General features: G+C 38.1%; 1 protein-coding gene across 1 annotated transcript in view; it reads left to right on the top strand.

The window, feature by feature from the left end:
* Positions 1-12,259, top strand: part of CFTR (CF transmembrane conductance regulator) — an 81,272-nt gene that overhangs the window by 49,973 nt on the left and 19,040 nt on the right. The window contains exons 16-21 of the mRNA XM_042872522.1: positions 202-239; positions 1,556-1,809; positions 2,884-2,963; positions 7,212-7,362; positions 8,467-8,694; positions 10,036-10,136. Of these exons, the coding sequence (XP_042728456.1) occupies positions 202-239; positions 1,556-1,809; positions 2,884-2,963; positions 7,212-7,362; positions 8,467-8,694; positions 10,036-10,136 (852 nt within the window). The remainder of the gene's footprint in view (positions 1-201; positions 240-1,555; positions 1,810-2,883; positions 2,964-7,211; positions 7,363-8,466; positions 8,695-10,035; positions 10,137-12,259) is intronic.

The following is a 12,259-nucleotide window of genomic DNA, read 5'->3' as shown; positions in this document are numbered from 1 at the left end:
GTAGCTTTGCTAGTGGGATGCACTAAATGGTTTCTGTGGAAGGAGAAGCTGATCTGACAAGGTTTTGCTTCAAGGAAGTTTGATTTCCATAGATTTACAATGCTCTCTCTACAAACAATTATAGAACAACAAAAAAAAAAAAGTAAATGAGAAGATCATAATGAGACAAGGCAAAAAATTAACTGTTTTCTCTGGTCACAGGTGGCTGCTTCTCTTTTTCTGTTATTATTTCTTCAAAAGTAAGTAATTCTGATTATTTATTGAAGGACTGAAGAATACTTTACATTGATTTTTGTTATACATAATTAATACATTCTGCCAGAAGTCCATATAATAGGCTCTAGCTTAAGTTCAGTAAAGTGATTCATAGATGGAGGTGGTACCTTACACTTGTCCTTCTCTAAGTGCTAGCATTTGTATGGTTTGTGTCTTGTTACTGAATGCACAGCAGTGACAAAAGACATTTCCTCAGTCAGCTCACTCTAAAGATGTGTGGGCTTATTTCTGAATATGTTGTTGTTCACTGTTGTCTTTCAGGGTCCAGCAGATGAGGGTTAAAACATGCTGAGCAGCAGTATGGCTTTTCATGTGTCATTGCTTTTGCTTCTTATTTTAGTCCTGTAGAACTAAGTCTGTATGTTCGAGCATAGGAAATGTGGTAATTAATGTGTGATTTGGGGGGGAATTTTGGTCTCCTCTTAGCCTAGGTCACTAAGGTTTTGGATTAAATTTTATCTTTGTAAAAACAAAAACATATTTTAGAAATTACTACAAATGCTGATAGATGCGAGCATCTCCAAAGATATGTGAAGAAAAGAATATGGCATATATTGCCTTGGCCCCTGAACACACACGGACTTTGTCTTACTGGCACTTGAGGTAGATCATGATATATGTGATGGTGTGGGTCCAGAGGAGGGCCACAAAGATGATCAGAGGGCTGGAGCACCTCTCCTATGAGGAAACGTTGAGGGAGTTGGGACTGTTCAGCCTGGAGAAGAGAAGGTTCTGGGAAGATCTCACTGCAATCTTCCCATACTTGAAAGGAGCATATAAACAAGAGTGAGACCGACTTTCAGTGCAGATAGTGACAGGTCAAGGGGGAATGGCTTTAAACTGAAAGAGGGAAGGTTTAGGTTAGAAAGAAATTCTTCATTCAGAGGGTGGTGAGGCACTGGAACAGGCTGCCCACGGAATCTGTAGATGCCCTGTCCCTGGAGGTGTTCAAGGGCAGGATTGATGAGTTCCTGGGCAGTCTGACCTAGTGGCTGGCAGCCCTGCTCATGGCAAGGGGCTTGGAAGTAGATGATCTTTGAGGTCCTTTCTAACTCAAGCTGGTGTATGATTCCATGATTTTATTTCATAGGATAGGATAATTCATATAGGATAGGATATTTCATAGGATAATAATAGTAAATGACAGTTAAACTATGTAACTGATCATTGACTTAGTTTTAAAAGAAATGAACGTTGCAGTGCTATTTATTTAGTAGAGAAATTAAAAAGAAACTTGCGATTTCTGATAATGCATTTATTTTTTATTTATATCACACAGTACAGCTGCAAAAATAAATGAGACACAACCAGAAAATGCTACCAGTGACAACCCTCCAGTGATCATCACCAACACCAGCTCCTACTACATGATTTATATTTATGTGGGAGTTGCAGATACCCTGCTTGCCATGGGAGTTTTCAGAGGCTTGCCCCTTGTGCATACACTGATAACAGTATCTAAGACTCTTCATCAAAAGATGGTGCATGCAGTTCTTTATGCACCTATGTCAACATTCAACTCTTTGAAAGCAGGTAACTTGGATCGAGACTGATTGACTCGTATCGGTTTTATTTTAATTAAACAGGTTTTATTCTGCTAAAGGATACTGCTGCTTTCCATTTAAATTGTCAATCAAGCTGAATGATAAAAGTTTGCTATGTAAAGTGATTTGTGAATCTTCTAATGGTTGCACTTACTTTAAGTATGACATATTTCAGTTGTCAATTCTGATTCTGAAATAACACCTTTTAAGTTGGCATAGAATGAGAAAATTCATTGTTAGAAGTTTGAGGCAATAAAACCAGAAGAGGTTCTAATGAATAGCCTTTGTCTAAAACTGTAATAGAAAAGATACAGTCTAAAGATACGTGGTGAGTGACAAGGAATCAGATATGGATGATAAATAGTGCTTTATTTCATGAGCAGTCCTACTGAAATGGCATAAAACATCAGTTGGTGTGAACAATGGTATTCATATTCAAATTTGGCTCAGAAGTTGATGCAGAGTTCATTACATAACTGGTGCAACAAGTTCTGTTTGCTGCTGAATGTGAAATTCCTTTCCCATACCCTACTTAACTGATACATGCTGGAGTACAGGAAGCATTGGTAAATGACAATGTAATATAGGATCTTCCTTCATTTTCCCATTATATTCTTAGTTCTGTTGTTATTTTGTGGTTAACATGGTATTTCTGCTCAGAAGCTAAGAAACTGGTATACAAACTAATAAAAACACTGACGTACAAATTATCCGTGTATCAGCATAAGCCTGATGCATAAAAGGTGCAGACTTTATGGCAAGTGTCTGGGTTTCTGTCCTGTTTTACATGTTAGTTTGTTTTAATTACATTTTTTTGTCTAAGATTCCAAGACCTGAATCAGAAATTGTAGAATCATTTTTTTTTTCATGATGTGGCTCCATTAAGCTGTAATGGAATTGCTTGTAGTACAATACATCTTGTACTTATCTTTAGCATTTTGTGTTTAGAAAAAAAGAAAAAAAAAAACTGTTTTGTTTGTTTGTTTTGTAAAAGTAATACATGTAGCATTTTGTGGGGAGGGTGTTAAAATGCTTTATTTATTCATTTATTCTTAATCCACAGGTGGTATACTCAACAGATTCTCTAAAGATACAGCGATACTGGATGATTTACTTCCACTGACAGTATTTGATCTCTTTCAGGTTTGTAGAATAGAAGTTCTCAATTTTTGATGTCTTCTGGCATTGTAAAGTTTCAGTTGTACATCAAGTAAAGAAATTATGTAATGTGAAAAACTAACAGGAATTAAATCCCAACAGTCTCTTTCTTTCAGTCTGTTCACATAGCTGCTTATCTTGTAAGTCGACCACTGCTTTTGTTTTTGAGTTCTTGCCGTAGGTCTACTTACACTCTTTGTGCAAACTTCTTTCGAGTACTTGGGCACAGAAACATTTTTGCCCTGCAGTCTCCTTCGGTACAAGTCCACATTCACCTTCAAAGGTGTAAGATACATTTCTAGGTTCCTTTCAGTTATTTTGGATCAAGATGAATATAGACTGTGATGCCCTTGTTAACTACTTGTTATGAAAGACAGGTTTTGGGGTTAGGAATTCTTTGGAGGGATTTTACGAGAGTTGTAGAACTGCAGAATTTTATTTTATTTTTAATGGCAATGCTTGGTGCCATTGTAGCTGCTGGGAAACTCCACACATTGCCAGATCTTGATGAGCTTTGAATAACCTCCAGTACATTCACACTGAAGAGAACACTGAAGAAATATAGAGACAGAGACAATTCCAGTGCTTCTTAGAGGGGCTGCCTTTCCTTGTTCCTCATCCCAACTGTGGCTCTGTATGGATCCCAGCTCACGTCAGTAGTGTCCCAGCATACTGTTGACACACTCCATCTGTGAATTTGCTCTGATTTGCAGTTCTTACATGATGATCTGGTTAAAACCAAGTCCCCTTTCCTTGTTTATTAGTAATTTGTAACTTTGCCTTAGGGAGGCAAGTGCAGCTCCACCTTAAGTTCAAGAAAATAGCAGCGTTACTTTGTGCGCTGCTGAAGTCCTGAATCTTTGCTGAATGAGTAAACGTGGGCATTAAACCATTCTCTTTTTTATTATCCATTGCTGATGTCATCTTCAGTGTGAATAGTATTTACTACTATCTTTTCTGGTGTGTTTTTTTTTTGTTTGTTTCTGACATTTTGGATCTGCCATGGAGGAGTTATTCCAAGCTGAATTTTGTTAGTCCATCAAATTCTATGTCAAACTCTATACAAGAAGCTGACCAGTTTTTCATATTTCAAGGTTAAAGAAAATAATCTCTACCTGTAGCTTTTCTGTTCTGATGCCTTTCTGAAGCTAACTTGTAATACCTATTGGTACATCTCTTTCTCCTGAGTTTCAGGTGTAGAGGCTCCTGGACATGTATGGCCAGTTGCCCTGTCTTTCCATTTTTTTTTTTTCTGTAGAAGATCATTAAATCTACCCACTGACACTTTTTACCAGCCTTTTCCTTACAAGACATTTCTGTTCATCCTCTGCAGCTTTTGAATTGTTTGGCAGTTTCCGACTTCCATGGACACTGCGTATAAACAATGTCAGATTCATCTGAAAGACATACAGAAATTGTGACTCTATACGTCGGTTATCACAGAGTCAAAGGATGGTTGAATTTAGAATAAATCTGTGGACCTAGTCCATAGAGGACAGTCAAACACTAGGATCTCTTCAAACCTTCTGTTCAAAGCAGGGTCATCTACAGGATTTTGGATACTCTCAAGGGTGGAAACTCCACACGTTCTTTGAGCAGCATGTTCCAGTGTTTGTCCCCACAGTGAAAAAGGTCTTTCTCGTGTTTAAATGGAATTTTGTCTATTTGAATTTGTGCCTCTTGTCCTTTTGACTTTTAACTGCTTGACAGTTAAAAGAGTCTGACCGCCTTCCCAAATCAACTCCAGATACCTATGGCCTAATAAATTTTACATCAATGGCAAGAGATACCGTCTGTGATGTTTTCTCTGGCGGCCATCTGTCAGAGTATGAATTACAGCCAGTTAATGACTGCAGTAGCTTTAAACAAGTTTAAATGCCTATGTCAGTCTTCCACCAGTACTTACAGTGGCAGCACCATTTTCTGAAATCCTTTGCATGAGATGCTGCTAGCATATATTGCTAGTCCCGAAGATATAATATTATCTCAGTCATGAGATCACAGTGAACTCACTAGACATTTATACTTATGGTCTTAACCACATTTTCTCAAAATATTGAACTGCCATTGGTTAACTGAATTGGTTGTTGCAGTCATCACCACTTTGAACCCTGGATGAAGTCTTTATCACTTGTGTTTGTTAAAATGAAGGCATACAGGAAGCACTGGAGTAAGTCTCCTGTTCTGGCCTCCATCCCAGCCCTAAAAGCTCATAATCTGAGGTCACTGCAGCACAGTCCTGTGGCTTTTAATTGATCTTCATTAATTCTCTGCTGGCATTCCCTGAGCATATACCAATGTAGCCAGCCTGTGTGTTGATTTTCACTATTGACATTTTGGAGAAAGTAGTATTGTCTGTTTGTTTTTACATTTGTTTTGTTTTTTGAACCTGCGAGAGAACACTAATTTTTTATATTCAGCTTTTTAGAAATAGGTGTTGGACCTGCGGTAGAACTGTGTGGTATGATCATGGTCCTTGCAAAATTTAAGTGAATAATGGAAATGGGAATTAGAACAGCCACTGTGTTACTCTATGATCTCAAGTAACCTAAGACCTGTATAATTTGGCAGGTGTCATTTAAATAACTCATTTTCTTAATAGTAAAATAAAGAAAAGGGGCTAAATTCTGCAGTTTGAAAAAATGAATAAACACAAATTCATTCTTGTGTTTCTACAGACCAGTGCTATACAAGCCAACGTGTGTCAGCATTCTTTTAATAGAAAGGGGTAAAGTAATGAAAGACATCTTTAACTAGTACATCCATTAATTTTTATTCATAAACTTTGATAATGGCATTCACTGATTGTATTTCTGATGAAAACATAGGGTAAGAAGCCTGTGTTGAACACTTAATGTTAGTCTGACTGTGAAAGGCATCAGACTTGGAATACTGGAAATCCAAACCATTCCTCAAAACCACACAGATTTAATAGCTAACACAGGAACTGCAAGTAACTTCTAAATGTGAAATTAGCTCTGTTTTCCAACTATTTCTTTCTTGAGATAATGGGCATAACCTGGAACACAGGAAGTTCTGTCTGAGCAACAGGAAGCACTTCTGTGCTGTGTGGTTGGCTCTCAGTTGAGAACTGACACAGGTTGCCCAGAGCCTGTACAGTTTCCTCCTTAGAGATCTTTAAAAGCTGCCTGGATGTGGTCCTGGCACCTTGCTCTGGATGTCCTTGCTTGGGCAGGGGTTGGACCATATGGACCCAGGGTTCCCTGCCAACCTCAGCCATCCTGTGATTCTGTGAGCTGGTCAATTACAGTGATGTTTCAACGTGATTGTCATTCTGTTGAAATTGTACATTTGTAGTTGCCTTCTGCTGATAAGTTTGCAAGCTGAAGTAGTTAAGTGTGAAAGGTAACACCCTGATATGAAGTAGAGTTTTGCTATTCTGCATACATGGATGTATTTGTGTTTCATTGATTCAGATATGGGACAGAAACAGCCCAAGGGCTTAAGGTGCTTCTAGAGTAAAGATTGACTTGACTTAAGCAAATCTGTCTGGAGATACTGAGGATGAGGTCTCAGGAGAATGGTAGTAGTCTCTGGTAGATTTAAATAGACTAATTTGAATGATTTTTCCCATCTGTCACCTCAAAACTTTTTTTTTTTTTTAACTTCCTGAAACTAACTTTTCATACCGTAAGTCCTTTTACAACTCATCTCCTGTCTTCTGATTAGATGACTACAATCACTAGGTTCATATGTAGGTTATAGTCCCTTGCACAATTTATGATGTACCATTTCCCATTTTTTCTGACCCTTGGAAAACTGATTGGCCCAGAATCTGCAGGAGAGTGGCACTCAGCTTCTGATAGCCTAGCACACCTAGCCCAGACAGGACAGAGTCAGAATCAGTAGGTTTCAAAGATGATTGCAGGTACAGCAAGTATCATTGTTTTAGCTGGAGTGAGTGCATAGCTACTGTTTTTGTGTGTATATGTTTGACTTCATAATTTAGAAGTTTGCAGTACTGTCTCTACCACAGAAAACATTTCTTCCATGTATTAGGAAAGGCAGACATTCTTATAGGTGTGGATCTGGTCTCAGTTATTCATGATCTTTTCATAAAGGCTTGTTCTCAGCTGCAAGTACTACTTAAGTTAGCTTTTTATGGTTATCAAAACAATGCGTAGTTGCTGTGGGAAGGAAATTCATCACCAATCTCTAGTCTATAAAATGACAAGTTTACTATATCAATAGTATTTTTCTTTCATTCTACAGTTAATACTGATTGTGATTGGCGCTATAACAGTAGTCTCAATATTACAACCCTACATCTTCCTGGCATCAGTGCCTGTGATAGCAGCCTTTATTGTGTTAAGGGCATACTTCCTCCACACTTCTCAGCAGCTGAAACAACTGGAATCTGAAGGTATGAGCAACAAAATTGGTAGACTACTAAATCCAGCACAAATCAATTGAGAAGTGATTCACCCTGTCACCTCTTTGCCTTTTCTCTTATAAGATGCCGTTGTCTCTGGGAGTAGAACACTTATCTCCTTAAAAGCACTGCTGTTACTGATCCAGCCAGTACTGAGTGCTCTGCTGCCAAAGAACAATGGAGAAGACCTATTTAAAGCTGGGCTTTAACACCACTGCAGCTGAAAACAAATAAAGTCTTGAAATACAATTTTCTTCAAAGTAAACTTAACTTGAAAAATTGTGATCAGATTTAGTATGTGCCTCACAAAGTTGTTTCTTTATAAGAAAACTTTAGAATCTCCATACCTTTCTTTGACGAGTGCAAGTAGTTGTTTGTTCTGAATAAGTTATTTGACTAAATTTCTTCCTCTCCCCTATTATCAGACTAACATATTCCCAATTAAAATGGAAAAACTGATTCTGAAGTGTGGGTTTACAGATCAGGACTGTGGTCCTTTACAAAAAATTGGCAGGATCTGACAATCCTCAGTCCGTTGTGAATCATCTTGCCTTTTACTCATGCATAACTTTAAATTTGCTCAGATATAAATTCCAATTTGTTTCATATTTAGAGGGGTTTAGCACTGGCACTCCATTTTTTGTGTAATTCAAGGTTTCCTTACAATTAACACCATGACAGGAGAGTGGAATCCAGAGCATTTAAGTACTCTAGCTGTGCTAAACAAACCCACCCAAACTTACATGACGGAGTGGTCAGAATTGTAGGAATTAATTTTGGCTGGGGAGGAGCCTTCTTTCTCTTGTGACGTCTTGCAGCTGACCAGGCATTTCTCCAAGCAGTATGCTGACTATGAGGAATTAATGTGGTCACTTGCTGGCAAGACACTGAATGGAACTTCAACCCAATCATGCAAACACTGTTGCGTATCCTCTGCTAGGATTACTTCAACCATGTGTGCCAACAGCATAGATAAATTAAACCAATGACAGTAGTTACACTGCTAGGAGTCAGACACAGGGCTGTGGATTTGTGTAATATGAAAAGTATTTTCTTATGAGTGTTTATGATGTTTGTAATTTAAACACTTTACAGCTCGGAGTCCAATATTCACACATCTTGTTACAAGCTTAAAAGGACTGTGGACGCTGAGAGCCTTTGGGCGGCAGCCGTATTTTGAAACCCTGTTTCACAAAGCTCTGAACCTACACACAGCAAACTGGTTCCTCTACCTGTCAACTCTGCGCTGGTTTCAGATGAGGATAGAAATGATTTTTGTTGTCTTTTTCAGTGCAGTGGCATTCATCTCTATCATAACCACAGGTACAGTAACTTTGCTGGAATACTGAAATGCAGGTTTTGCCTCTGTTTAACAGCTCATCTGTGGACACTTCTGATGACAGTAAACACTGCACAGTTCAGCATACATTGCAGTCACTGATTGAAGTATGTCAGAGAGTAGAAATTGTGTTTTACTTAAAATAGAAGTTATACCACAGTTGTCTGCTATTGTAGAAGGCTCACTGAAGGGATTAGTTTGAAAATAGATTATCTGAGGGGCCACAACTTTCTTTTCTTGACCCTAACTGCTGCAAAAGTAATCTGGTGGCTTCTAAACCACATAAAGATAACCATGTGAATGTACTGAAAAGCTTGGATGGTGATTATTAGCTATATAGCTTGAAGTTTTTTAGTAAATTGAGTTAATATTCCTCTCATTTTACAAATAGCTGAGTGAAAATGGAAAGATTTAATGACCTCTTAAAGCTGCATCACTAGCAAAGGCATTCATTCAGTTTTCCAGTTCCCACATATTGATCCATTTCCTGGTGTGAATTTTTCCAAATTCCATTAAAAATCACCTCCAAAATGGCTCACCACTCCTAGTAAACAGAGTACACACAGGAGAAACACTACGTACCTTACTGTTCTACCTGGAAGCTGGGCCAGGCATAGCCAGTCTCTGACAAGCAGAGTACGAGCTGAAAGATCCCAATGAAAACTGAATAATTCAGCTTTGTGGAAAAATTCTGCAAGTTTAGCTACAAATATCTTTTAAAAGAGTTTCTAATTCACTGTGCTCTCAATTACATTTTTTTTGATTTTCATTCTCAGGCATTATACTCCCCTCTCCCCTGTTTTACATTGAATTTTTGTCCAGGATCAGTGTTATGACAGCTGATGAGCAAGAATTCAGTGACTTTAAGAATGAAGTTTTTTATTCTAACACTATCTGAGTTTCATAGCTGATCATACTTTTCTTGATCATACATACAGTACCAGATCTGAAGCTGGATGGCCCTGGCTGTGGCGGGGGAATTGGAGCTTGATGATCCCTGGGATCCCTTCCAACCCAAGCCGTTCTCTGATTCTGTGATTCTATGATTCTATGATACCAAGATTTAATTGCAAATCAAGATCAGGGTTTTTAGTGCATTCACTGGCAGAACCAGGAGTTCAATTGATGACTGAACTGTCAATCCTCTTGTATAACCAACAAATCCATGTTTTTTTTTCCATGAAAAAAAAAGAGAGAATTTGAATTTGAATATGTATTTTAACATGTTATATAGATCTTCTATGCAATGTATGAAATATATATTCATTTTGTGAACTTTGTTGGCCATATATTTTCATATACATTACATCTTTTTCCCTTTGCAGGTGATGGACCAGGTAGAGTTGGCATTATTCTTACATTAGCCATGAACATCATGGGAACATTGCAGTGGGCAGTAAACTCAAGCATAGATGTGGACAGCTTGGTAAGCATAAAGTGTGCTCTGCTGTGGTTTGTTTGTTTAGAGAACTTGCTTTTCTTTGTTGATTATAGGTGCTCACTGAGTTATTATCAGACCTGTGTAGCAATCAGAAGTGAAAAAATTTTCCTTTCACTTTTCACAGCAACCTCCTGGCTTTGGGACAGCACTGAGTTTTTTCATGGTCAGAAATTCTCCTGGATGAGAAAAGGGAACAGCAAATGCTTGCTCTTGAGGATTCAGATTGCATAGCAGTTATGGGAAAGCATCTGAAAGACTTGGAGTTGCTTTGTTATGGTTATATACCTAATCAAATCTTGGTCCACTTAAAGGCTTTGCACAGCAGATTTCAATGGATGAGGCTGAGCTGCTTTCATGCAAAATGGAAGCAATTTAAAAATCATTCCTAGACTTAACTGGTGGTCTTTTTCTGGTTTTACTTAGAATAACTTCTGAAATAAGGCTTTGCTGATCTCATTAATTTGTGTAGTTACTTCATTAATTGAGACTGACTTTAAGCTTTAAGAGAGAACATTTCACAGGATTATCTTATCATCACCTATTTGTTGAGAAGCAGACAGGAAACTCATAAAAGAATACATTTGTTATGGTGGTTTTCATCATGTAACAGTCAATTCTCTCTCACAATTAAGGAATTCTGGGATTGATTTTAGACAGAATTCTTGTGGCAAACTCCATATAAATCCTAATTACATCTATTAAAAAAAAAAAAATCTAAGATAAAAAGTCCTTTGCATCCAGTCATACTCTCTCTGAATCCTAAAGTATCTTCTCAAGCCAAGCCTTCAAGCTCTGGAAAACAAATAACTTTCACAGGCGACAATTAGATCCTGATTAGCTGAAATGAATTGTTTTTAAAAAATGGAGCAGATTTATTTTTTAAATAAGTGATTCAACCACCCTCATCCTGAAGGAAATCCTTAAGAGCCCCAAAACTGGGAATTAGCCACTCACAAAATCTAATCTCTTGTTGACACATACAATTGGTGATAGTCCAGAAAGCTGACTGCCATTCAGGGACACATTTTTTCCCTATCCACCAATTGTTTTATGATAATTCTTTCTTCAGTTGTTAGTACAGGCTGCCTTGAAGGGCAAGCAGTTTGTGCAAGGGCTTGTTTGCCAAAACTGCGAGGCAAGCCAGACTGCAGTGCTGTGACCGATACAAAGTAAAACATCCTATTGGTAAGGCATGGCACTGAACATTCGATGAACTCTCTTGTGTAAGCTCACTTTTAGCCTTATGTGGCATGATGTAATCACTGAAATATCACAGTCTGTGAGAGCCATGTTCATTCATACTGCTTAGTGCAAATTGAAGATGCTTCACACAAGAGCAGAAAAAATCTTGGTATAGTATTGAGAGGGTGCTGGACACACCAGTGTTTTAATAAAGAACTTCCCCTTTTTAAAATACATTGATGCTAAGCTGTCATCTATTAGTAGTAACTACAAAGTAACTCCCTTTCCCCTGAAAAAGAACAAATTGCCTTACATGTTTGTGAGTTCTTTTCTCTGTATTAAGACAAACTAGTATATTGGAGCACTGTATTAATGACAGTTTTCTGAAGGTGCATCCGTTTGTAGATAGATCTTGTGGTCTTGTTTTGGTAATGGTTTGCTGCCCTCCCCCATCCCATGGATGTTTAAGTATCCCAGCTGCCAAGCTCATAGATATTGCTGGCAGAATGGTTTCCTGACATTGAAAAGCTGCTTCTGTGCACAAACAAATAACAATAGCTTCATGGTCTCAAGGCAATAAAATGGCTTCATTGGGTAATTCAGATATATTATTTCCTACCCTTTTCCACATTTGACGCTTTCCTCTTTACAGTTATTTGGTTAAGGATGTCCTGCGAGGGCTTGCATGTGTGCCTGGTTTAGTGTTCTCTTTTGGTTATATTTCTCTCAAAAGCTCCCAGTTGCATCAGATTGGTGAGAACTGACACATCTCTGTGTGTCTCAGTTACCAGTACACACACACTGCTCTGAGTGAGATCACTTATGCTCTTTTGTGAGCTGCCGTGACATCCATGCTTACAAGGCAGCACACAAGTGTGCCTGAGTGTACACAGTTCTAGGTGGTGGTCTTTGGTTGTCAGATAAAT

The sequence above is a fragment of the Lagopus leucura genome, unplaced genomic scaffold, assembly GCF_019238085.1.
Source record: "Lagopus leucura isolate 7727_CA_CO unplaced genomic scaffold, USGS_WTPT01 Super-Scaffold_100008, whole genome shotgun sequence".
NCBI classification, from domain to species: Eukaryota; Metazoa; Chordata; class Aves; order Galliformes; family Phasianidae; genus Lagopus; species Lagopus leucura.
Note: the sequence above shows the minus strand (reverse complement) of the source record. Positions and strands in the feature narration are given on the sequence as shown.